Source organism: Pteropus vampyrus, unplaced genomic scaffold (genome assembly GCF_000151845.1).
Source record: "Pteropus vampyrus isolate Shadow unplaced genomic scaffold, Pvam_2.0 Scaffold160, whole genome shotgun sequence".
NCBI lineage: Eukaryota > Metazoa > Chordata > Mammalia > Chiroptera > Pteropodidae > Pteropus > Pteropus vampyrus.
The window spans coordinates 19,446-47,097 of record NW_011888941.1 but is presented as its reverse complement, the minus strand read 5'-3'; the positions used below and the strand labels follow the sequence as shown (position 1 = coordinate 47,097).

Sequence of the window (27,652 nt, the reverse complement as noted above, 5' to 3'; positions counted from 1 at the left end):
GATAAACATCTCAACACAGTCAATTCAGTCCAAGAGTCCAAATAGTAATTCATCCATTTCAGAGAAATAAGTGTGGAAAGAAGAGTGAACGGGAAAAAAGTGGGCGAGTAAAGGCGAGAGGAGAAGAAGGGAAAGGAAAGACTATAGTCCTTGCTTTGGTGTTCGAGTAAGTATTGAAACACTTCAAATTAACAGTGTTCGATGTTTGTTGATAGAAATATGTCGTGATAAGTTCCATTAACCAGTGGGAAAAACCAAAAATGGTGGAAGAAATTGTCACTGCTTCTGCTGCTCCATTCTGATAAAAAAAAAAAGAAATAGGGACACTAATTTCAGCAGGAGATTAATATTTTTATGAGTAAGTGTAGTAATATTAGCAACTTTTTGGCATTCTTTTCCTTGCAAGTACATAGGCTTGCCTACACTGGTGCATAAGCGTAAGACTGTCCATATACTTACTATTCATATTCAATATTTTATTTTTATTCAATAAAACTCTGCGTGGTTTGAGAGCTGAACCAATTATTACCAGGCAGAGAGCTCTTGCTAATAATCTATAATTTCAAACTTGAAGCCCCAAAGGAAGAGTGAATTCCATAGATGACTTTGATTTTGGCACCCTTCTCCTCCTTTACATGGCCTGGTTTTATCAATAACAAAAATTTCACACACCTTGCCAGGGATCAAAATGCTACTGTTGGTGACTCCAACCTGAGTGGAACAGCTATTTGTAATAGTCACATAGTGTGTGTGACTTCATTTAACTATCTCAACCTTTAAAGACTTTTCGTGCCCATATTTTGCAAAGGCTTTCGTTTTATTGCTGGGCAGTGCCTCCACCAACATACAAGTTACACAACTTCCTCCTCAAATAAATTTATTTACTCTAAGCAAACTTCTCAGATAGTTGAATGTTAACATGTCAATTTTGAGTTTCATTTTAAAGCTTTCTAAAACGTATAGTTGACTTCACTGTCTTAACTGTAAGTTTCCATGCTAGAGCCTTGGCTTTTGACAGCATGACCAGGGGGCTGAATGACATCATTTGTCTTCCTGGAGGCAATAAATGGCCAGCCTCATACACTGACCCGTTTATTATACATATGCTTTTAACAGGGCACAGATGTCTGCAAATAATTTCCTCTCATATTCATCTTCTTCAGACTGTAGAGTTCTGTTAAACGGAAAGGCTCGGACTCTACAGTCAGGCACAAACGAAACTGAGTCCTCAATTTAACATCTACTCTTTGAACTTGAAGACTCTATTTTATCTTCTGAGCTTCCACCTCCCAATCTGTAAATTCAGAACATAACTTCCTGCCTCAAAGAATTAGTGTAAAGATTAAATGTGACATTTGCCGCCATGCCCAAAATTCTTCAACGGCCACCTCTTATCTATACAGTATCTAACTTAAGCTCCTTTGCAACATCTACGGTCTTCCAAGATTGGCCCTTGTTCTTCCTTTCTTCACCCCTCCAGCAATACTGCTCACTTGCTCCTTGAACACACCTTCTCTCTCTCCATGCTTTTGCACATGCTAGCTCTTCTGCCTGAAACACTTGCCCTCTCTTGTTCACCTGGCCAAATCAGTTTATTCTTCAAGCCACAATTTAAATGGCTTCCCAATTCTAAGAGATCTCTCTCGAATCCAGGCTGATTTCAGTGCTCTTTCTCCATTCCTCTAGAACACTTTGTCCTTCCCCATATTAAAGCAAACATCGTACTGTATTCTAACTGCTTGATTACATATCTATATCTGCATCAGACTGCAGATCCCCCGAGAGAAGAGACAGTGTCTTTCCATTACAGTTGGCATACAATATTACATAAGATTCAGTTATACAACATAGCGATCAGACATTTATATGATTTGTGAAGTGATCTTCTCAATAAATCTAGTACCCATCCGACACCATACATTGTTATTACAATATTATCGACTAAATTCCTTATGCTATAATTTACATCACCATGACTATTTTGTAACTACCAGTTTGTATTTCTTAATCCCTTCCCCCTTTTTCACCACATCCCAAACCCCTTCCGTCTGGTAACCATCAAAATGTTCTCTGTATTAATGAGTTTGTTTCCATTTTGTTGGTTTGTTTATTTTGTTCCTCAGATTTCAAATGTAAGTGAAATCATGTGACATTTGTCTTTCTCTGTCTGACTTACTCTACTCATCACAATATCCTTTATGTCCATCCATATTGTCGCAAATGACCAAATTTCATTCTTTGTAATAGATGAGTATTCTTCTATTGTATATATGTACCATATTTTCTTCATTCATCCACTGAAAGACACCCAGAATATCTCCATATCTTGATTATTGTAAATAATGCTGCAATGAACATATGGATTCACATGTCCCTTCCAACTAATGTGTTGGGTTTCTTCAGATAAATACCCAGAAGTGGGATTACTTGGTCCTTCTCTCTCTTGTTATTGCCTTTGTTTTAAAGTCTATTTTGTATGGTATAAGTATTGCTACCCCAACTCTATTTTTTTTTCCCCTTCTCACAAAATATCTTTTTCTATCACCTTATTTTCAGTTGAGTCTCTTGTAGGAAGCACACATGAGGGTCTTGTTTTCTTACCCATTCGTCTCCTCTATTTTTCGATTGGAGCATTTACATCTAAAGCAATTGTTGACGGATATGTAATTATTGCCTTATTCATATATTTGATATTTTTTCTTTTTTCTTTCTCTTAAAAAAGTCATACTGACGTTTATTGTAATACCCATTTGGGGTGATGAACTCCTTTAGCATTTTCTTGTCTGGAAAGCTCTTTATCTGTCCTATAATTCTAAGTGATAACTTTGCTGGATAGAGCAATCTCGGTTGTGGGTCTTTAGTTTTCATGTCTTTGAATATATCATGCCAATCCCTTCCAGTCTGCAAACTGTCTGTTCAGAAATCAGCTGACAGACTTACGGGAGCTTCTTTGTAAGTAATGAACTGTTTTTCTCTTACTGCTTTTAAGATTCCATCTTTGTCTTTAACCTTTGGCATTTTAATTATGATGTGTCTTGATGTGGGCATCTTTGGGTTCATTTTTTGGGGGATCCTCTGTGCTTTTTGGACTTGTATGTCTATTTCCTCTGACAGTATAGAAAATTTTCAGTCATTATTTCTTCAAATAGGTTTTCAATGCCATGCTGTCTCTCTTCTCCGACTGGTACGCCTAGGAGATGCGATTGTTGGTATGCTTGACGTTGTCCCAAGGGCCCCTTGAACTATCTTTATTCTTTTGGATTCTTTTTTCTTGATGCTGTTCTGGTTGGGTGTTTCTTGCTACCTTATCTTCTAAATCTCTGATTCAATCCTCTGCTTCGTCTAATCTGTTGTTTCCTCCTAGTGTATTCATTTCAGTTATTGTATTCTTCATTTCTGACTGGTTCTTTTTATCTTTTCTATCTCTATTTTTATGTTTTATATCTCTTTTTTAAGGTTCTCACTCAATTCATCTACTCTTTCCCTAAGTTCACTGAGCTTCTGTATAACCAGTGTTTTGAACTCTGCGTCTGGTAGATTGCTTGTCTCCATTTTATTCAGTTATTTTTCTGGAGCTTTGTTTTGTTCTTTCGTTTGAGATCTGTTTTTTTGTCTCTCTATTTTGGCTGCCTCTGTGTGTTTGTTTCTATGTATTAGGTAGGGCTGCTAAATCTCCTAGTTTTAGTAGTGTGGCCTTATGTAGAAGGTGTCCTATGGAGCCCAGTAGAAGATTCTCCCTGGTCACCTGTGATAGGTGCTCCATGTATGTCCTTTGTGTGGGTTGTGTGTGCCCTCCTGTTGTAGTTGAGCCTTGGTTGCCGTTTGCATGTCAATGAGAGGGATAGACCCTTGGGCTGATTGGTTGTGAAGACTGGCCAATGAGGGACTGACCCAAGGAAAAAGGATTTGCTTTAGTAGGGCTCTGGTGCCTGCCCAGTCTGCCCTTTTGGTTTGTTGTCTTTAGACGCAGCCCTGAGTGGTGCTCCAGGTTGGGTATAAAGCTGACCACTGAATGTGCTAGCCCCAGGGCCTGCAGGGAGGAGACCCACTGTAAGCCAAGTTCAGCCTCAGCCTGTGCCCTGCCCAAGGCCACCTGACAGGACCCACCAAGCATCCTGAAGAATGCTATCACCTGTGTTGGGCCTGGATGTGTCTCTGGAGGCCAAGCCAAGAATTGAGGCCGGCTGCCACTAGTGCCAGGCTTGGGGATGCTCAGCAAGAGGTACAAGACATGCTGAGATTAGATGCTGCTTGTTTGAATTTTGTGAACTTTTGAGAGATTTTAGAAAAGTCCACAGCATGGGCCAGGATAGGCTGTTTATATGAAAAAGCCACTGGAAGCAGCTTGGGTAAGACTGCATGTTGGTTGGGGCGCGGTATGTGGGGATCATTAGGGCAGGGCAACTAGTTGTAGCAAGTTTGATGAAGGTTTAGATATGGCAGCCACCTGACTCCGCAAGCTGGGAGCGGGGAGTGCTGAACAAAATGATAATGGATTCCACCAGTACTTCTGTCTGAAAGAAAGCTGCCCCTCCAGCTCTTGCCCTGAAGCCAAACTATTCAGTTTCTCCCATATGTTTCTAGCTGAGATATCTCTCCTGATTTTTAACTGCCAGAAGAGGGTGTGGGACCAGCCCATTCTGCATCTCCACCCTTCCTACAAGTCTCAAGGTGGTCAATTATATATGTCCTTAGTTTGAGGACTTTTGTTCAGCTAGACGTCATGAGATTCTCATAGACGGTTGTTCTGTAGTTTAGTTGTAATTTTGATGTGGTCATGAAAGGAGGCCAGCACGGGGTTTACCTACTCCACTATCTTGACCAGAAATGTCATTTCCTTATATGTAGTCACCCTCAAGGTGGTGCCATCTCCACAAAATAAGCTGAGCAATATCCAGGCCCAGAGGAGGAACCTGCAAAGATGCTAATAACTAGAAAGTACAAATGATATGCATTTATCCCACAAGTCAGTGGAAAAGAAACCGGAGGTCACTCAGCTCATATGAAATCCTGAACGGCTTTCTGGTTCAATCATTCCTAGTCCCACTCATTAAACTTCCAGAGTTTTCCTGTTCTGAAGTGAGACTTAACTAGCAACTTCCAACCCACTTAGAGTTTCTAGATAAAATACAGAACACCGGATGCATTTGTATTACAAATAAATAATAAATGATTTTTAAAGTATAAGTATATCCCAAATATTGCATTGTTGTAGCCGCCAGCCCCCGAAATACACACGGACCACCAGAACTCAGTGAGTTATAGGACGCATGCTCTTTATTCAGCTAGCTGGGTCTGGCAGGGGTACGCAGACCCCAGATTAAGCAGCCTTGAAATGTAGAGGTACAGGGTTTTTAAGCCTCAAATCCCATTCTTCATTCAGTCTGAACACAAAGGTCTATTTTTCTTCTATTCACTACCTGTTGACCCACAGGTCATGTGTGCAAGTGGGGGTACAGAAGCAGAAAGCTTATTGTTAGAATGTTATGTTCCTATGGATGACAGCCTATGTTCCCATGGGCGATAGCCAAACAGTAATTTTCCAGTCAGCACATTCCCCACTGGCCTTAGCGGAAAATTAAATCCTTGATTCTTCATGTGGAATTTGCTCATAGCCTCTATTTTGTAATACTAAAAGTCTAATAGAATTAATTTTCTTCCTTATATATGTAAACAAGAAATTGGGGAAACATGGCTAAAAGTTAACAAGAGGATGAGGAGGATTAAAGGTCTAGCTACAGCAGATAGAAGGGTTGTTAGCCATGGTGACCAATTGAACATTCTATGAAACTAGTTATTTGATTTTAGTCTCTGTTTTTCCCTGGCATCTAAATTTCTCTGTACTAGTCGTAAGCTCTCTCTAATTATTCCAGAGTTATTGGCATAGAAGCAACAGGTTTCACCTAGAGCTATACGTAATGTATCTTGTTCTAAGAATAATAAATTTAAACCTCTTCTATTCTGAAAGACTACTTCTGCTAGTGAATCAACTTGAAATTCTAGCCTGCTGAGCTCAGTTAAGTTTAGGGGAATTCCTACTCTGACATAATAAGGGGATTTGAGGTTTGGGCACAACCAGCAATCTTGTCCTATGTCTGGGGTGGTCTTATTTAAGACCTTGTGCATTATCATTAGCAAAGTTATTGATGCTCCCTCTGGTTTTAGTTATGGCTGGTCGAATGCCTGGACTAAAGAGGAAAAAAGGAAGAAACAGAGGGTTAGACTTATGTATGCTTGAGTCTTAGTCTTAAGGGCCCGTCTTCCTGAGCTGTCCACTCTCGTGCTGCCTTCACGTGGGAATGATGAATTCATGATAGGATGCCTTCTACTTTAACTGTAGTGGGCTTCGTCAGGTAGACAGTGAAGGGTCCTTTACATTTGGGTTCTAGTCCCTCGGACGTGAACTTCCAGATCCACACAGAGTCCCCAGGCTGAAACTGATGGGGAAGTCCATCCTCCGGAGCTGAGTGAACAGCACAAACCCGAGACCAAATCTCCTTCTGTACACTTTGAAGGGCCTATAAAGACTTAATTAAGTAAGACAAGGTTACGCAGTTCTGCCTTTTTTTCATCTTCTATTTTAGGGACTAAAGGTGAGGGTTTTCCAAAGAAAATTTCAAATGGGGTGAATCTATTAACATGTGGAGTACACCTGGCTCGGAGAAGAGCAAAGAGGAGAACTTCTACCCAAGTCCCTCCAGTTTCTAATCCTAACTTGACTAATGTCTCTTTTAAGGTCTGATTCATTCGCTCTACTTGGCCCGAACTTAGGGGCCGGTAGGCACAGTGGAGTTTCCATCGCAAATTTAGGTAGCTAGCCAATTGCTGTGATACCTTTGCTACGAAGGCTGGCCTGTTATTTGACTCTAAAGTTCCGGGGAGACCAAATCAAGGGAGAATTTCTTGTAGTAGTTTCTTAGTAACGACTAAGGCAGTTTCTCTCCTGGTGGGGAAGGCCTCTACTCATCCTGAAAAGCTGTCTATAAAAACAAGTAAATATTTGTAGCCCTCCACAGTCGGGGTTACCTCAGTGAAATCTGCTTCCCAGTGGTCTCCTGGATAAGTTCCTCTTTCCCTATGCCTATGTTCTTCTATCCTCCCCTTCTTTGGATTAACTTGGGCACAAGCTGGGCATCGTGAAGCAATCTCCTCTGCGGTTCTTCTCCCTTCTGGAGCATCTTAGTTCGCCCTAGATGTGTGGTCTGGTGTAGTTGGTGGAGGAGAGTCCTTCCAAGGGCCCGTGAGAGCCTGATTTTTCTATCTGGGGTCATCCACCACCCGTGTTAGTTCCTAGTGGCTCCCTTGTCTTGAAAATATATGTTCTCTTCCACCGTATAGGTTGGAGACAGAGGCAGTTCTAGGTAAGGGACAACAGTCAGTAGATGTGGTGGGGACCCCACTGGCCTTGTGGCCGCTGTTCTTGTCTCTGCATTGGCTCATCGGTTTTCCTCAGCCTCAGGACCATTTCCTTTTTGATGCCCTTTACAAAGAACAATAGCAAGAGCCTTAGGTATCTATATGGCTTCAAGTAAAGCTAAGATCTCGTCCTTGTTCTTAATGTCCTTCCCAGCTGAAGTCAGAAGCCCTTTTTCCTTGTAGATGGCTCCGTGTACATGCGCAGTGGCAAAGGCGTATCGGCTGTCAGTGTATATTGTGACTGCCTTATCCTTTCCCCATCTTAGTGCCTCAGTGAGGGCGATGAGTTCTGCTTTTTGAGCAGAAGTCCTATAGGGAAAAGCCTGTGACCATATAGTGCCAGTTAGAGTCATGACCGCTGCCCCAGCATACCCCCTTCCTCCCTGCATGAAGCTGCTCCCGTCCGTGAACAGAACTTCATTGGCCTCAGGCAGAGGGGAGTCTTTGAGGTCTGGCCGTAAGGAACACACAGTGTCAGTGAAATCTGTGCACTCATGAACAGGGATCTTGGGGTCTGGGTCTGGCAACAGATTGGCCAGGTTGGTGACAGTAGCTTTGGATTTTAGCCATATGTTTGGGATCATCTGGTGCTTCCCTGTTGTTGAACACTTTCTGGGCTATCTCAACAAGTTGGGACAGGTTCATCCCTGCAAAGCCTTCTAATTTTTGTAATTTATGCCGGATATCAGGGGCTGCCTGAGTAGCAAAGGCTATATTAATTGCTTGCTGGTTTTCAGGGGCCTCAGGATCAATGGGGTGTATACCTAGTATGCCCTGTTCAAGAAACGCTCCAGGGGATTCCTGAGGTCCCTCCCTGTATAACTTCAGTTACCTTAGAAAGATTAGTTGGCTGACGAGCAGCCATCCTAATTCCCCCAGTTAGAATCTGGTGGTACCGATCTAATGTTATTGTCCCTGCCTGAGAATTGTGTCCTCTGTCTGGGCTGGTGGAGGGAAATTCCTCCTCAATCTGTTCCCCTGCTTCCTCAACTTTCCTCCCTCCCACAGCTATCTTTTGTGTTTTAGTCCGAACGCGTCTGCGCTCTTCTGAGGTCAAGGGGATAATTAAAAGCTGTTGGCAATTGTCCCAGGTGAGGCAGTGAGTCTGAAAGACATTTTCTAAGAGTCTCATTAATGTCTGGGGTTTCTCAGAGAAAGGCGGATTCTGTGCCTTCTAGTTATATAGGTCACTAGTCAAGAAAGTCACGTAAACCACAAAGGGCCTGTCTGTGTGATGCCCCTGGGGTGGTGTTTCTTGCAAGGAGAGAATGGCCGGGGTGGGAGTATTGGCTGGTTGGCCGCCCGGAGCAGGAGCAGGAGGCCCATAGTGGTTACCTGCTCACGTCCGAGGAGGTGATGCGGTGTTATTTGGCCTCTATTGTCCTGGATTATAAGGTGGGGGTAGGTCGCTGGCCTCTGGTGGAGATTGGAGGACTGAAGGACTGGGCTGTCTTGGAGGTTCAGTTGCTGCATGTTTCAGGGTACCCACAACTAAAACTCGTGCCTCCAGAGAAAGGGCACACCGACGGAGCCAAGGAGGGGGGCTTCTGAACAAGGTCTAACTATTGATCAATGTAGGGAAAATGATCAGGATATCCCAGAGCTCTCGTGACAATCTTCCAAACATTCTTCATTAAACCCCTGTCAAAAGAACCCTCAAGAGGCCAGTTTACATCAAAAGACAGCCACTCAACTTTACACAATGTTCTTAGTCTGCCTGGAGAAAACTTTATGCCATACTTAGCTCCCTCTACAAACCCTTCTTTGAAATGTCGCAGGAGACACCCCAAGGGTGTCTTCTGTGTACTCGGGCTTCCCCTGCTTGTGCAGAAAACACAAAACACAAAACAGACACTCAGATGAGAACAATTACTGAGGTGTAGGTGGACCCAGAGAAGTCCGCCACCTACAACCTAGACAAGACAAGAGACAATAAACAGAACCTGACAACAGGAGGTGGCATCCCACGGCCTGGCCATGGTCCGGGAGATGTGACTGCGTCCAGTCTCTCCACGGACCCCCTATGACCGGTCAACAGAAACAGAAAGGTACCTTTTATCCTGACGCCGAGGCCTCGGAGATTCCAGATTCCCGATTCTCGTGGAAACCAGGAACAAAGAGCGTGCCCTGAAAGTTGCGTCCTTGACGATTGCATTAAACCCGCTGTGGCATTCAAGGGCCCTGGAACGTCTCAGGTTGGCCACCCCTTTGAATCCGTAACAGGGACAGCAACCGCTTTGGAGGCCAGTCCAGTCTTAGATCCCAGGGCCACTCCCTGAGATCTCTCTGGGGCCTCCAAATGTTGTAACCACCAGCCCCTGAAAGACACACGGACCACCAGAACTCAGTGAGTTATAGGAAACATGCTCTTTATTCAGCCAGCTGGGTCTGGCAGGGGTGCGCAGACCCCAAATAAAGCAGCCCCAAAATGTAGAGGTACAGGGTTTTTAAGCTTCAAATCCCATTCTTCATTCTGTCTGAACACAAAGGTCTATTTTTCTTCTATTCACTACCTGTCGACCCACAGGTCGGGTGTGCAAGCAGGGGTACAGAAGCAGAAAGCTTATCATTAGAATATTATGTTCCTATGGGTGACAGCCTATGTTTACATGGGCAATAGCCACACAGTAATTTTCCAGCCAGCACAGCATGAGATATTTTCGTACTAAAAATTCATCCATTGTTTATCTGGAATTCCAGTTTAGCTAGGTGTTCTGTATTTTGACACAGCTTTTTATTTTTCCAAGAATGTAAAGGATTCTTGGGTTTATGTTTTTAAGAATTATCTTAATTAAAATTTTCCTAATCCTTACTTCACTCCATTGTATATTATAATTAATTCCAATCTCTAAAGTTGATTAAAGTAGAAAATATTAATACAATTTATTTGAGTTTCATTTTCTCCCCCTATTCAACTTCTGGAAAGAGTACTGCAAATAGAATGAATACGAGGCAGTCTAAATAGATGAAGGTGGAATAGAAACAAATTCTGGATAAACCATAGGTGTTTCTCAATCTTTGCACAATCTGGATGTGGTTGCAGTCTTACTGATTATGGTCTTGTTCCTTTTTCCACCTGATGTGGATTAAAGGATTGGATAAAAAATGAGGCAGTTATAATGAACATAAGCTCAATATTATGCAAAGAATGAAGACAGTTTCAATTCAATTTTATTCAATATAAGCTTAGCTTACTTTCCAATAGTTGTTTTTTAAAACAGTTTACTGAACCAAAGTATATTTTAGACATATTCCTTTTGTCAAAATACACAAGCAAGGACCTGATTAAAGAAAGTAACCAGCATTGGCTTTTCCTAAGAAAACCAAATTAGAAGCCCAGTCATATTTTTTTCAAACAAATCACATTCGATGCCTGAACAACACACTAATTTGCAACTCATACCTCCAAAGAGTGCACATAGAGTTGGAATCTCCTCTCCACAGCCGGAAGAAAACAGTGACAGGTCAAAAGAAAAAAAGAAAAAAGAAAAAAAGAAAAAAAAAGAAGATGCTCAGGGAATAGTTACAGGTTAAAAGGGCTCAGAAGAGATTAAAGAACTAAAAGATTACACAACTATTAAGGGGCAGTTTCGATTCAAACCCAAATATTTAGAATTCCAAACAATAATCGTCAAATGTAAACTCAGCATCAATTTATTTTTATAATATCCGAGTACAACATGTTATTTAATTTCCCTGACCTGTGAGAAAGTGTTATTGAGTAAAAACATTAAATGAGAATAAGAATGAATCATGTAGTCACAATAATTTTTCAAACCATTTGAAACACTGAACTTTTCCTGGGTTTATTTTCAACCCTATACAGTCCTCTTTTGGGATAGAGAACATATCCTCCCTGTCTCCCCAGCCACCATTGCTAGCACACAATGTACTAGACAAAACTGCTAAGAGATATTGTTAAACCTCCTCCATTCTATTGGCACACAGAACTGTAATCATCAAAAGGAATTTAACTGAAAAATTATAGATAATTCTAGAAGTCTTTTAAAATGCATATGAATGCCAAGAATTCTGGCTGGCAGTCTTTGTCCCAAGTGTCCATTTATCTCATTACGGTCAATGGGGAGGGGCTGAAGGAGAGGAAAAGCCAAAGAATTTCTCTTTTCTAAGGTCATATCCAGAATGTGGGTTATATAAAAAATAGCGAACTATAGTCAGTGATCATTATTAATAACTGAAGTTTATTGAACATTTTCCTGTTGCCAAGCACCAAACACACTATTTAATTCCCCATGTACTTATGCATAAGGAAAGTGTGAAGTGCAAGGACGGAGAGGTTTAGTAATTTGTCCAAGGCTCACAGTTACTAGGAGTTGGTGTAGGATTAGAATGCAGGCATTCTGATTCCTGACTTCTGTCTGTAGACTGCCAAGTCACAGCCACTAGGCTCACCTAATCCCCACAACATTGGTGGCTCAAAAAACTCTTTTCTTCAACTTTCTATTTAGTTTTATTCATTTTTTCTCTCAAGAAATACTAGAATGCTAAGCCATATGCATAGAGGTGGTATATAGTGAGAAAACAAGACAGAGCCCAGGTCATGTTTCACATGCCTTAGAGTGTCGGGAAGGAGACAGAAAATGTTAATAAATAAACAAGAAAAAATAAATTTTCAAGGAGTGTTGTCACCATCATAGCAGCATGAGTCTACCCCTTTACATTAAAACCCTTAGGATATCTGTAACCCAACACTGGATCTTCTGCATGCCATACCGGGACACCTGAGAGATTCATAAATCTCTACATCTGAAGGTGAGTTAATTGGACCGCCTGGAGGTGATAGAACCAGAAGGCAGTGGTGGTAGAACCTGTGACTAAAGGTTCAAGGAACCTCATTGGAACCCAAGATCGAAGGCTCCAGGAACCGAGGTGGTACCAGAGACTGGAGGCTCCAAGAACCAAGATACTACCCAAGACCCAGGCCCACCCCATCTCCAGTACCAGTAGTGATTGCAAACTCAGCCTTCCCAGCAGGGAGCCCACAATCAAGGTTTTGGTGCAGGTAACAGTATCAGTGGTGCCTGCAGTCTGTGGCTACAGAAACAGTGCCAGCATCTAAGACCAGAGAGGCTCTGAGAATCATGGCAGCACATGCAATCAGAAGCTCTGGGAACTGTAGGGTGCCTAAGAGTGGAGTCTCTGGGAACAGTGGTGGTACCCATGACATGGCAGCACTGATAACAGCAAGGCATCAGCAACCTCAGAGGCACAAGCAGCAAAGGCAGTGAAAAGTGAAAAGTTCCAACTCTCAAATATAACTGGATGTGATTCAAAAAGATGTTCATTATTTCATGTAGTCTGGCAAAAGAAGAATTAATCAAGCACCATGAAAAGTTACAGTTAAACGGTATCACAAAAAGAAAATGAGAATTGTCTAGAAACTAAACTTAAAATAATGGAAGATTGCTACCTACCTGATAGAGAATTCAAAGTAGCTGTCCTGAAGAAACTCAGTGAGCTAAAAGAAAATTCAGGACATTCAATGAGCTCAAGAATAAAAGTAATGAACAGGAGTACTTTATCAAAGAGATTGAAAATCTAAAAAAGAACCAAAAAGAAGTACTGGAGCTGAAGAACTCAGTAAATGAGATGAGGAATGCATTAACAAGCATTGTAAATAGAGCAAACCATATGGAAGAGAGAATTATTGAGCTTGAAGATCATAATCTAGAAATAATTCAGGTGAAGGAGAGAGATAAATAATACCTAAAGAAAAGAAGAAACTCTATGAGAACTATCCAACTCAATTAGAAAAAGCAACATAAGAATAATAGTTATACCAGTAGGAGAGGAGAGAGAAAGAGAGCCACGAGTGTATTTAAAGAAATAATAGCTGACAACTTTCTATACCTGGGGAAATGACTAGATATACAAATCCATAAAACTAATAGAACACATAATTATCTCAATACAAAAAGACATTCTCTAAGACATATTATATGAAAACTGTCAAAAGTCAATGACAAAGATTTTTGAAGACTTCTGGGGAGGAGGGGAGAGTAGTAACTTACAAAGCTACCCCCATTATATTACCAGCAGATTTCTTAGCAGAAACTCTATAAGCCAAGAGAGAATGGAATGACGTATTCAAAATACTGAAAGATAAACTCTATCAGCCCAAAATATTATACCCAGCACAGTTATCTTTCAGATATAAAAGAGAAATAAAGATTTTACTGGACAAACAAAAGCTGAGGAAATTTACCTCCACTAGACCTGCCTTGTGAGAAATGTTGACAAAAGTTCATTTAACAAAAATGAGAAAGCAAAATTATACAAAACTTTGAGTAATATGACAGACAGAGAAAATCAGAAAACTGTGAAGCCATTTCAAAATAGTGTGTTAGTTACTAAAGTTTAGCATAAAGATTAAAGAAAAAAACATTAAAAATAACTACTTCATTTGGTAATAAATTCACAACATAAAAAAAAGGGAATCTGTGACAATAACAACATAAAAGGGGAAGATGGAAAAGACTGAACTTATATAAGCAAATAAGGATAAGACACTATCAGCAGAAAAAGGTTTTTTAAAAAAATTTATCAGACATTTTATACAAACCATATAGTAACAACAAAACAAAAAATCCAGAGCAGAGATATAAAACATGAAATAAGAGGAAAATATCATAGAAAACCACCAAACTAAAATGGCAGACAGAAATATAAGGGAAAATACAAATGAACAAAGTACAAGATAAAAAGAAAGCAGAAGACAAGAGATAAAATTACAGTAGTGAGCACTCATATGTCAATAATTACCCTAAATGCAAAAGGAATGAATTTATCAAACAAAAGACACAGAATAGATGGACGGATTAAAAAACAAGACCCAGCTATATGCTGCCTGCAGGAGACTGATCTCAGCTCTAAAGGCAAGTAAATAAAATGGAAGATGATATTCCAAGCTAACAGTAGCCAAAACAAAGTGGGTGTAGCCATACTTATATAAAAAACAAAACAAAAAAAAGACTTCAAGACAAAAAATGGAACAAGAGACAAAGATAGACATTATGTAATAATAAAGGGTACAATCTATTGATACAACATAACATTTATCAATATATATGCACCCATGATAGAAGCACCAAAATATATAAAGCAAATATTAACAGACTTAAAGGAAGAAATTGATAGTAACTCAATAATTATATGGAAGTTTAACAGCGAAATTACATCAATGTCTAGATCATCTAGCAAAAACACAAGGAATGGTGGCCTGAAATGAAATTACACACACACACACACACATGCACACACACACACACACACACACGCACACACACACATACACGACATTCCTTCCAACAGCAACAGAATATATATTCTGCTCAAATACATATGAAACATTCTCAAGGACTGACCAATCATTGAGATGCAAAACAAGTCTCGATAAACTTCAGAATGAAATCATAACAAGCATCTTTTCCAACCACAAAGATATGAAACTCGAAATCAACTATAAGAGAAAAACGGGGAAAATCACAAATATGTGGAGTACAAATGACATGCTACCAAACAACAAGTGAGTCAATGAGGAAATCAAAGAAGAAATTTAAAAAAATACATCGAAACAAATAAAAATGGAAATATGACATACCAAATACTATGAGATTCAGCAAAAGCAGTATTAAGAGGAAGGCTTATAGCAATACAGGCCTACTTCAAGAAAAAAGAAAAATCTCAAATAAACATTCTAATATTACACCTAAAGAAATTAGGAAAAGAAGAACAAACTAATCCCAAAGTCAGTAGAGAGAAGAAAATAATAAAAATCAGAGCAGAAATAAATGAAATAGAGACCAGAAAGACAATGGAACGATCAATAAAACTATGAGCTGGTTCTTTGAAAACATAAACAAAATTGATAAACCTTTAGCTAGATTCACTAAGACATAAAGAGAGAAGGCTCAAATAACTAAAATAAGAAATAAAAGAAAAGCTGTAATGCATATCACAGAAATATAAAGAATCATAAGACACTACTATAAGTAGCTACATGCCAAAAAATTAGAAAATATAATGGAAATTAAATTCTTCAAATCATACAACCTTCCAAAACCGGATCATAAAAAAATAGAAAATCTGAATAGACCATTCATTAATAAGGAGATTGAAACAGTAATCAAAAACTTCCCAAATAACAAGAGTCTATGTAGGACCAGACAGCTTCACTGGTGAATTCTAACAAATATTCAAAGAAGATTTAATACTTATCCTTCTAATACGCTTCCAAAAAACTGAAGAGGAGGGAAAGCTTCCTAATTAATTTTACAAGGCCAACATTACCCTAATAACAAAACCAGACAAAGAAAACCAAAAAGAGAAAGCTACAGACTAATATCTCTGATAAACATAAATGCAAAAATTTTCAACTAAGTATTACTAAACTTAATACAATACATTAAAAGAATCTAAACACATGATCAAGTAGGCTTTATTCCAGGGACGCAAAAGTGGTTTAGAGTCCACAGATCAATCAAGGTGATGTACCACATTAACAAAATGAAGAATAAAAATCATTTAATCATCTCAATATATGCAGGAAAAGCATTTTACAAGATTAAACATATATTTATGATTTTAAAAGCTCAATAAAATGGGTATAGAAGAAATGTATATCAAAAAAATAAAGACCATATGTGACAAACCCATAGCTAGTATCATATTCAATGATGAAAAACGAAGTTTTTCCTCTTAGATCAGGAACAAGACGAGAATGCCCACCTTCACCGCTATTGAACAGACTGTTAGAGCAATCAGGAATGAAAAGATACAAAAAGCATTAAAATTGGAAAGCAAGAAGTGAAGCTGTCACTATTTGTGGATGACATAATTTTATATATGGAAACCCCTAAAGACTCCACACATATAAAAAAAAACTATTAGAAATAACAAACATAATACAGTAAACTTGCAGGACATGAAATCAATACATGAAAGTCTTTTGTGTTTCTATACACTAACAACAAAAAACCAGATAATTTTTTTAAAAATCCCATTTACAATTGCAAAAGAAAGAATAAAATACCTAGAAATAAATTTAACTAAGTAGGTAAAAGATCTGTACACTGAAAATGATAAGATGTTGTTGAAAGTAATTGAAGAAGACACATGAAAAAATGCAAAAATATTCCACAATCATGGATTGGAAAAATTGGCATTGTTAAAATGTTCATGTTACCTGAAGCAATCTACAGAGTCAATGCAATCCCTATCAAAATTCTAATAGCATGTTTCCAGAAATAGAACCAGAAAAAGTCCTAAAATTTGTATAGGACAACAAAACACCCAGAATAGTCAAAGCAATCCTGAGGAAAAGTAATTAGTTTGTTTATTCATATTTCATACTATACTACAAAGCTATAGTGACCAAAACAGTATGTGTGGTATTGGCAGAAAACAGACACACAAATTAATGGAACAGAATCAAGAGCCCAGAAATACATACACACATATGGACAACTAACTTATGACAAAGGATTCAAGAACATACAATGGAGAAAGGAGACTCTCTTCAGTAAATAGTATTAAGAAGGCTGGACAGCCGTATGCAAAAGAATGAAGCTAGGCTACTATCTTATACCATACGTGAAAATTAACTGAAAATGAATGAAAGACTTGAACATAAAGTCTGAAACCATGTAAAAGGAAGAAAAGATAGATGGCCAGCTCCTTATTAAATATCTTAGAGATATCTTTGTGGATTCAACTCTAACGACAAGGAAAACAAAGCAAAAATAAATAAATGGGACTACATCAAACCAAAAAGCTTCGGTACAGCAAAGAAAACTATCAACAAAATGAAAAAGTGACCTACTAAATGGTAGAAAGTATTTGCAAATCGTGCATCTGATAAGAGGTTAATAACCAATCTATACAAAGAACACAGGCAACTAAGCAACAGCAATAACAAGACATGATTTAAAAATGGGCAGAGAATCTGAGTAGACATTTTTTCAAAAAAGACATAAGGGGGGCCAAAAAGTACATGAAAAGAAGTTCGACATCACTAATTATTAGAGATATGCAAATCAAAGCTATAATAAGATATCACCTCACACCTGTTGGAATGGCAATTATCAAATAAATAAATAAATAAGAAAAAGTGCCAGAGAGGATGTGGAGAAAAGGGAACTCTTGCACGCTGTTGGTAGGGATATAAATTATTATAGTTAATTTCTCACTTAATGTCATTGATAGGTTCTTCTACTTTAAGAGAAAAAAACATATAATGACCTAATTTTACCATAAGCTAATTGATAGAATCAAGAGATAAGTTCTTAAGGCATCTATCTCATCAATGTTATAATGAAAGAACCTGCTGTACAGCCACCATGGAAAACAGTATGGAGATCTCTCAAAAAATTAAGAATAGAACTACTGTATGATCCAGCTATTCCACTTCTAAATGTTTATCCAAAGAATAGAAAAATACTAATTCGAAAAAATGTATTCACGCCTATGTTCACTGCAGCATTATTTACAAAAGCCAAGAAATGGAAACAACCTAAGTGTCTGTAGATGGATAGTTGGATAAGGAAGATATAATTATGTGTGTTTGTGTGTGTGTACAATGGACTACTTACTCAGCAATAAAAAGGTGAAATCCTGCCATTTATAACAACATGAATAGACCCTGAGGGTATTATGCTTAGTGTGATAAGTCAGATGAAAAAAGACAAATATCATATGACTTCACTTCTTCATTGTATATTTAAAAAAAAGAAAAAGAAAACAAATAAACACATGAACAGATTCATAAGGCAGACAACAGATCAGTGGTTACCAGAGGGGAAAGGAGGTAGAGAGAAGGCAAATAAAATAAAGGAGGTTGAATACATGGCGACAGATAGAAACTAGACTTTTGGTGGTGAGAATGATGCAGGATATACAGATGTCAAATTATAACATTGCACACCTAAAATTTACATAATGTTATAAACCAATGTCACTTCAATTTAAAAAAAAAAAACAAACTAAATTTTGATAGTGAGTCTAAAGGAAGGAAAAGTACTACAAGCAAAGAAATTGAAACTTACTTCTGATGACAATGAAGTTCAAGGAAGCCCTCTCCAGAAAGGGGACATTTAAGGAAGATGTTAAAGAAGACTCGAAGAATGTCAAAGAACCAAACAAGAACCCCACATATAAGAGCTAAAGAGAATACCACGAAAATAAAGGCAGTGTCAAGAATGCAGGAGGGAGCCTGGTGCTTGTCAGGGTAGACAAAGCATTTTTTTTTTGGAAGCTCTGTGAGAGGCAGTGAGTGTGGCATAACGTAAGGTATAGGCAGAAGACTCTACATAAAGGCCCTTGTGGGATCCTATAAAGGTTTGGGTGGAACGTTTTTAAGCGAGAAGTTAAATCCTGACTGCTGGAAAGAGACCATTCTCTGAGACCATTCTGAGAAAGCCATTGAGGTTACCAGGAGCCAAAGACTGTTCCAACAGCAATCTCTGACACCAACTGGGTGTCCTAAATTTAAATGTGACACTAACCACCTATAGTTGCTGCAGACCTCTCAAGTTAAGGGCCAAGTCTTTCAGAAGACTACCCCACTTCAGATGCCAGCCACAAGTCTCGGGACCACATGCACTTCTGACTAACCAGCTATAAATTTGGGGGTTCCCATGACCCCCTTAGGTTTAATAATGACTCACAGAACTCACTGAAAGCACTATACTTACAATTACAGTTTTATCATAAAGGATAAAGATCAGGAACAGTTGAATAGAAGAGCCACGTAGGTCAAAGTCTTAGAGAAGAGGGAGCACAGAGTTTCTAGGCCCTTTTCCATGGTATCTCATCATGTCAGCTTCCAAGAACATCACTTTGCTCACCAACCAGGAAACTGTTGAGCTGCGGTGTCCAGAGTTTTACTGGGGTCTTATCATGTCTTTGGCCACATGATTGAACTCAATCTCTAGACCCTTTTCCCTTCTTGGAGATTGGGGGTGGGACTGAAAGTTCTAACTCTCTAATCATGTGTATGATCTTTCTGGTGTAGCCAGCCCCTCCTCTGAAACTATCTAAGGGCCCACCAGTAGTCACCTCCTTAGCATATGGTTGATAGGGACTCATTATGAATAATCAAAGACACTCCAATCACTCAGGAACTGCCAAGGGTTTCTGAAACTATGTGCCAGAAATCAGGGACAAAGTCTAGATATATTCTTTATTAAATCACAAGAAGAGACAGAGAAACTGGTTGGGTGACTTTATAATACTTAGCAGTTAAAAACTAAAAGGAATCTGGCTTGTTTTAGAGATGATCAGCAGAGAAAAGGTTGTGGTTTAACAAAGAAGAAAATCAAAACTCAGGGAAGAGTCAGGAATGTTTCCAAGAAAAGGAGCAAGCAGGATAAATAAACACTAAGCCTTTTAAGAAAACAAGGCATACTTTGGAAGAAGCAAATGGGTGTGTGTCCTAACACAACCACCATCTTCTCTAACTCCAGAGTTTTTGCATCCATTTTAGTTGTGACTCATACATGTTTTAATAGCTGTGATGAGATTCCTACTGATACTGATATGAAACAAGCTACAAAAGGAAGGAAACCACTAATGAGCATTGTTTATTTTACTCTTAAAAATAGCAAAGTTGACCCTTTCAGATATTTGTGATGTGAGATTCAAATCTAGGACCTCATTGTTAACAGCCCACAGGAATTTCCTTTCGGCCTTTCAGGGAAATTATTCTATGTTGCAATCTACAATTTCATAGTCAAATTTCCTTCGACTTTTTATTTAGCTTAAAATTCTCAAAAGAAACAATTAATGCCAAGTATCTGAGAATTATTTTATGAACACGAAAATACGATATATAAACAACTTGGCCCTTTGTTAAACTCTTGTTAAACTGATACAGAAGAGCTGGACTGAGCATGAACATGACACAGCTGCCAAGATTTCTTAGTGCCTTGGGTATTACGTCACAATTTAACTGGAGAAGAGGGCTGGAGCTCATTTGGAAAACTCCTATGAACAGAGTCCTAAACAATAACTCCTAGTTCCCTTCTCTGTAGATGTCAGGAATACAGCTTTCTGCTGACTGAATTTTATCTGTCACAGTTCTCTTATTTCTGACACTAATGACCTTAAATAAAATGGAGGACTTGAAATTTGATGGAACAGAGCGCCTAACTACTGACTATGTGAAGGGAATTCTTCAACCCACGCCCACCTGTGACACATGGGATCAGATCTGGAACTTCCAAGCCAAGCCTGATGACCTGCTTATTTCTACCTATCCTAAAGCAGGTAAGTGGAGGGGGAGAGAGAAAAGTGAAGAAGAGAGTTAGGAAGGTAAGTGGGAAAGATATATTAATAATGAACTAAAAAAATACATTTGGATTTGAGTGGAAAACTGTTTACTGCACAAAGTGATATGGGCTAAGACCAAACATTTGTGAAAACGAAACTGCACAAAGAAATATTAAAATGACCTACAAATTTTAAAACTTTAATTCTTCCTGTGATGTACATTATTTTTTTACTTCCCCAGAAGAAAGTGAATCAAATAGCCAAGAATAAAAGCACCAGAGCTGTTGATTTCTTTATTTGAATGCAGGCTCTTATTGTAGATCTCGTAAAAAGCTGCTTTGTGTATGTGAACTATAAAGGGGATCCCAGGCTGATTTGGGCCAGAATTTGGGAGGCTTTTGTTCTGCAATGCTGATTTCACCTCAGCTGCCCACAGAAGCCCTCAAAATTCTCCCTGATCAGGGTCCAGGAACTACTCTTTCTAAAGAATAATGCAGTTAAATCCATAGGCTATCAAATCAAATTAATGGTTGTGACAGAAAAAAAAACAACAACTTTTTTTTAGCCATATAAGGTCCACTTGAAATTTTAGTCTTTATAAAAATTCATATTATGATAAAACAAGAGGTAAAGAATGATATTTTCTGAATTGCATTATAAACCTAGCTTTAAAATTCACATTAATAGGGAGCATTTGAGATCTTACTCCCAGTGTATATAGTCAGTTTGTCTCAAATAAACTCATAAAAGTTTTAAAAATTCTCTAAATCTTCTGACAAGTATTTGATTATATTTTAAGGAATATAGTATAGTAAATGTCTATGTATCTTCATCTTCCATGTGGAATAAGGAACAACATGGACTCAGGAAATAGTGGACTTAATACAAAATGAAGGTGATGTTGACAATAGCAAACGAGCACCTATTCATGTACGATTTCCTTTCATTGAATTCACAATCCCATCTCTAGGATCTGGTGAGTACTGAAGAGCCACACTGACTATAGTCTTAAATATAAACTCAGAATTTTTACTATCAAATAGTAAAAAGTCCTCTCAAAATTCTAGGCATTCAAACAATTATTAATAGGTTTTGTGAATTTCTCCTTTTTTTTTTAAACAATATCCAGCCATTGTTATACTTCAGACATTGTCTAATGGAATTACTGTTCATACAAAAGTAAGTTTTGATTCTCCAATTAAAAAATAATTTTTCTCCACAAGAATGAGCCCAAGTAGTTTCAGAGTGGAAAGATTTGACTTTGTTAGGTTCTTATTTATTCACTTTGTTGTTTGTTATGGTTGAAAGTTGACATATTCTTTCAGATTAGATCTATAGACAGTTACACTGCTCTTTCGGCTGTCTTGAATTGTTCAATTGTTCTTAAGGTAGAATAATGAAAGTAGCAATATTTTGAAGCAAATAGAGAAAAACAGTGGAAAGTGATCAAAAATCTATTTTACAGGTTTGGAACAAGCTAATGCAATGCCCTCGCCACGAATCCTGAAAACACATCTTCCCATCAACTTGCTGCCGCCATCCTTTCTAGAGAAAAACTGTAAGGTAAACAGCAAAAGGAATCCAGAGATGCAGTCCTTAGGATGACCTTAGTGGTCTTTAATCAATTTCCTTTTAAAATACATTGCTTGTTGTTAAAGAAAAAGAATCCACCTCTTCACAATAATCAATATGCAAACTGATATGAATCCTCTCACAAATGCCAAGATCATAAGAGTGCAGAATCAGAAAAATTCATCAGTATGAAATGCACCCACCCTTACATCATTTATCTGGGCAATAACTACATAGAGGTCTAATCTTTGTTTGTACTTCTTCCCCTCTCCCATCATTCCCAGATAATCTATGTAGCAAGAAATCCCAAAGACACTATGGTGTCTTATTACCATTTCCAAAGGATGAATAAAGCACTTCCTGCTCCAGGAACCTGGGAAGAGTATTTTGAGAGTTTTCTGACTGGGAAAGGTAAGAGAATTCAGCTTTGATTCCTTTCTTTCTCAAAACCCTCAAACACTCTAAAACGAAAGAATTATTGCCTTAGAACAGAAGGGACTATGCCGTCTTTAATGTAAAGGAACCATCAATGTGACATGCAGGAACTCTCCTTTCAGTGGAATATCTGTGATTGGACTTCTGTGACTCATCACCCTGTTTTTCATCCCATCTTGCAGTGTGCTGGGGTTCTTGGTATGACCACGTGAAAGGATGGTGGGAAGCAAAAGACCAACACCGCATTCTCTACCTCTTCTATGAGGAGCTAAAGATGGTGAGGGGTAGTGGTGTCTAATGTGTTTCTCCATTTGACCATAAAACATTAAAGTCAAAAATTTTGAACCCCATTAGAGACCCACAGATTGAAACAGGGAATAGAAAATTGCTGTATTTCATTGGTTATCAACTGTCCATGCATCAAAATGTACATGGGATATCATGAGTTTATGTATCACATCATCTCACCTGCAACTTCCTGGTGCTGTGGAGTATGGTACCCCTTTTCCTTCTAGGCAGATGATGGCAATCTATGAATGATCTTTTTTCCCCTCTTTGTATATCTATTTCAAAATTCTGTTTGAGTAAGACATTTTTCCTACACATTTTTTTCCATCAGTACTTGAGGAACATCAGTTTCAAGAAACAGTTTAAGAAATTGTGGTGCAATGAAAAATACTAATGAGTTAGAGTCAAAATTCTTGAATTCAAATTCTGGCTTTATTGCCTACTGGAAATTATTCTTAATGAAGACACTTAACATCTTCAAGACTTACTTAGTTTCCTCAAATACAAAAAGGAAATATAATATATACTCCCCCAACATCTGTTATGAGGACTAAATGAAATGATATTCATGGGAGTTTGTTGTGAATGATAATCTACTCAGTACTTGTGACTCCACTGAATACAGAGATCAGTGAAGAATTACAGTCTCTGATCTTAAATTCATCATTGAAAGCTTTGGTACTCAAAAGATGCTTTGTAGAATAGCTGCATGGGCTCTCAGAGCCCACACCAGGACTGCTAAAGCAGAAGGTACAGTTTTACAAGATTTCTAAGGGATTCATATGCTCATTTGTTTTGATGCACTTGTCTTGGGTTCAATCACAGATGAGGCTTTTCCAGTTGTTTCTACAAAATTTTGAAGAGTGAAAAACACAATGATTTTCTGTTTTTTAAATTGCAACATAATTGACATATAACATTATATTAGTCTCAGGTGTACAAAATGATTTGATATTTGTATACATTGCAAAATGATCACAATAAGTCTAGTTAACATTCATCCCACATATAGTTATAATTTTTTCCTTGTGATGAGAATTTTTAAGATTTACTCTCTTAGCAACTTTCAAATATAAAATACAGTATTATTAACTATAGTCACCCTGCTGTACATTACATCCTCAGGACTTATTTATTTTATAAATGGAAGTTTGTACCTTTTGAGCCCCATTTACCCATCTCACACACCATCACCACCATCACCACCCCCAACCTCCTGCAACCACCAGTCTGTTCCCTATATCTATGAGTTCTTCTTTTGTTTTGTTTATATTGCAATCTATATTTTTAAAAAACATAAGTCATTACATTTCTAGTATCCTCAGAACTATGATTAAAGAGCTATCAGAAAAGCCTACATAGTTATCAGTATAAAATTCCCTCCTTTATTGTTAACTTGGTACAAAAGTTTTGAGTGACATAGGTCACTGAAAAACTAAATGAAAGAAAAGCTTACATAAGGAGATTCTCATTGCTCATATTCTGAGGAAATACTATCTATCTATCTATCTATCTATCTATCTATCTATCTATCTATCATCTATCTATCTATCTATCTATCTATCTATCTATCTATCTATCTATCTATCTATCTATCTATCTATATGCTATTTAAGTTCAGAGAGTTACCTAATCACAGAATTCTAATATAGATATTTGATTAGGGAATATTATGGCAGGGAGTTGTATAAGGGAAGAGCTTACTCTTTCATGAGCAGAGGTGACAAACTGGGGAGTCCGTAGAAGAAAAGGTGTTATTATACTCAGAATAGGACAACTCCATCTAAGTGATGCTCGCCCACCATGTGTCATAGCAGTTTCAATGAGAAGATATATCCCTGGGAATGGCACTCTTATGTTGGGATAGATCTTAATGTACTGTGAGTGCTAGGAAAATATTTTTTAAAACAGGTTGTCCAAACTTTCCAAACTCAGAGTCCCTAAAACCCTTAAATATTCCTATAATCACGTTCTGGAATTTTCCCTCATTGTAGTCACACAAAGCTCACAGTTTTCAGCATTTTTTTGTATAAGTCAATTAAATTAAGCACATATGACATCCAAGCATTTTTAAGCAGAAGCCTTTTTTTTTTTTTTTTTACTTTTTGAAAATTAAGTTTATTGGGGTAACACTGGTGAATACAATTATATAATTTTCAGGTGTACATTATAATTTGACATTAGTATACTGTATTGTGTGTTTATCATCCAAAGTCCAGTTTCCTTCAGCTACCATATATTTGATCCCCTTTACTCACTTCACCCTCCTCCTACATCCCTATATTTGACCCCCTTTACCCCATCTACCTCCCCTCTCCTCCCTCACCCTCTACCCTCTGGTAACCACTAGTCTATAGTCCATATCCATGAGTCTCTGTTAGTTTGTCCTGTTCATTTGTTGCTTTAGGTTTATATCCCACATATAAGTGATATCATGTGATTTTCAACTTTTTCTGTCTGGCTTATTTCGCTTAGCATGATTATCACGAGGTCCACCCATGTTGTCTCAAATGGCAGTATTTCATCTCTTCTTATGGCTGAGTAATATTCCATTGTATATATGTACCACAGAAGCTCATTTTAAAGCAGAAGACAGTTGTAAGGGTAAACTTTTCCACTTTCCCTCCCCTACAAGTACTCCTAGAGATAGGGCACTTCCCAAAGGTCACAGCTTCCCAGGCTTGTGTGTCCCTTGTGTGATGAGAAAACAGTGGCTACATTGGAAATGAGTTCCTCTCAGAGACACCTAACCACCCGAATATGCTGGACACTAGAGTTATTAACCATGGGTGCCTCTTAGGTGCCTCATGAGTGCAAAAATAGTCCTCTCCCATCCTCCCGTCACCACAGCAATGCCTGGGGGCATTTCTACAAATGTCGGAAACAAGAGACAGCCTCCTTTCAGTCATGTCTTAGATTGTTTGCCCCCATGTTTCTGCAATCTCTCTGTTCTTATTATTATTCTATGGACTCTCCCTGTTTGACATTTAGCTGACCAAGACCATAACTGACTTGAGCGGAATATTTGGAAGTAAGTCTTAACACATTCTATAGTGAAACAGGAATGTCATTTTTTTGTGAATGCTTCCATCTTAGAGCAAAAAAGCTTAATAATTCTAATTTATAAAAAGAAAAGATATGGGTTACTATATTAAAATAATTCATTTCTGGAAAGTTGAGCATTTCTGAGATAAGATTTTTAAAAATGTTTAACTCGTGACATTTTACTGATTACTGTTATTAATTCTTTTAATATTCTTTTACAACTATTTTGTATCAAATCTTCACTTTTTTTTCACTCCGATTACAGAATCCAAAGCATGAAATTTCGAAGCTTGCAGAATTCATTGGAAAGAACCTAGATGACAAAGTTCTAGATAAAATTGTCCATCACACTTCATTTAATATTATGAAGCAGAATCCAATGGCCAACTATTCATCACTTCCTGAAATAATGAACCACTCTATTTCTCCATTCATGAGAAAAGGTGTTTATGTCCTCTTTTAATCGCAATCTTAAAAGAACTGTCTGATATTTCAGAGCCATAGGAGAGCTTTCTTTCCTATGGATAAGAAAAATAAGATCTATAATGAATGATTCTGGGGAAAGTATTTAAGAAACAACAGATGAAATGAAAACAATGTTGAGTCACAATTGGAGAATGAGGTTTGGTGTCTAAATCCAAACCCTTATCCTCACTTTCCCTCCAGAGTTCTAGCTGATGAGATGAATTAAATCAAGTGAAGTAAAGAATCCATTTTATAAATGGCTCTATGCTATCAGTTAGATTCATTCTTTCAAAAATACTTTTGTGCCAGGCACTATTCTAGGTAATGTTCAGAGCAGTGAGGAAACACACAAAAATCCTTTCCATCATGCAAATCATATTTTAGTCATAAACAAAATAAACAAAGAGAATACACAGGATGTTAGACAATGGTAACTGCTATAGAGAAAAAGTAATCTGCACAAGGTAACAGGGATTGAAATTGGACATTTGGAGTGATCTTTTTTGTTTTCTTCCTCAAAACTGTACCTCGAGTTCTCCCAGAAACAGGCCCTGCATGGTCTGTCTATAGCATAGAGGCTAGCAGCATAAGCACCTAGCAGGCTTTGATATGCAAGAGAACAGGAGAAAAAGACAAGAAACCCCTCAGGCCTGCTGTTTAATGTGGTGATCTGATTCTCCCCAATAGTGTGGCTCAGTGTGCACAGGCTCTCCCTGTCCCCTGAATCAGACAAGAATCCCTCTTTCCTTCAGGGTGAGAAAGTGACAGGCCAGCAAGAGTAATGTCTTGTTGCATACAGCCCTTCCTGGAGAGTGGAGTAGAAATAGTCATCCAAAAACAAGAGAGTAAAGAAATACAAATTCCTCCAGCAGCTACTGACTCTCCCATGTGACTGTTTCAGGGGCAATTGGAGACTGGAAAAATCACTTTACTGTGGCTCAGAACGAGAGATTTGATGAAGACTACAAGAAGAAAATGGCTAATACCAGTCTAACTTTCCACTTCCAACTCTAGTAAGGAAGAAAAAAAAGTTTTAGTGATGTTCAGTACAGTGAACCTTCCATCATGCAAATCAATTTATTGGGTAATGATCAATAAAAATTTTATTACCTGGACCACATGATATTGGACTCAGGTTCTCAGA

At 38.1% G+C, this 27,652-nt stretch overlaps 1 protein-coding gene across 2 annotated transcripts; it reads left to right on the top strand.

Moving 5' to 3' along the window:
- Positions 1-27,652, top strand: LOC105298715 (sulfotransferase 1C4). Of its 2 annotated transcripts, XM_011370093.2 has the most exons (8): positions 1-166; positions 20,512-20,700; positions 21,554-21,679; positions 22,169-22,266; positions 22,560-22,686; positions 22,893-22,987; positions 26,309-26,486; positions 27,410-27,652. In XM_011370093.2, the coding sequence occupies exons 2-8, from the start codon at positions 20,532-20,534 to the stop codon at positions 27,520-27,522; spliced, it is 906 nt and encodes a 301-aa protein (XP_011368395.1). In that variant the 5' UTR covers positions 1-166; positions 20,512-20,531; the 3' UTR covers positions 27,523-27,652. The 2 variants fall into 2 exon arrangements, with proteins under 2 accessions (XP_011368395.1, XP_023392379.1); XM_023536611.1 differs by lacking the exons at positions 1-166; positions 21,554-21,679 and having other exon boundaries at positions 20,351-20,700.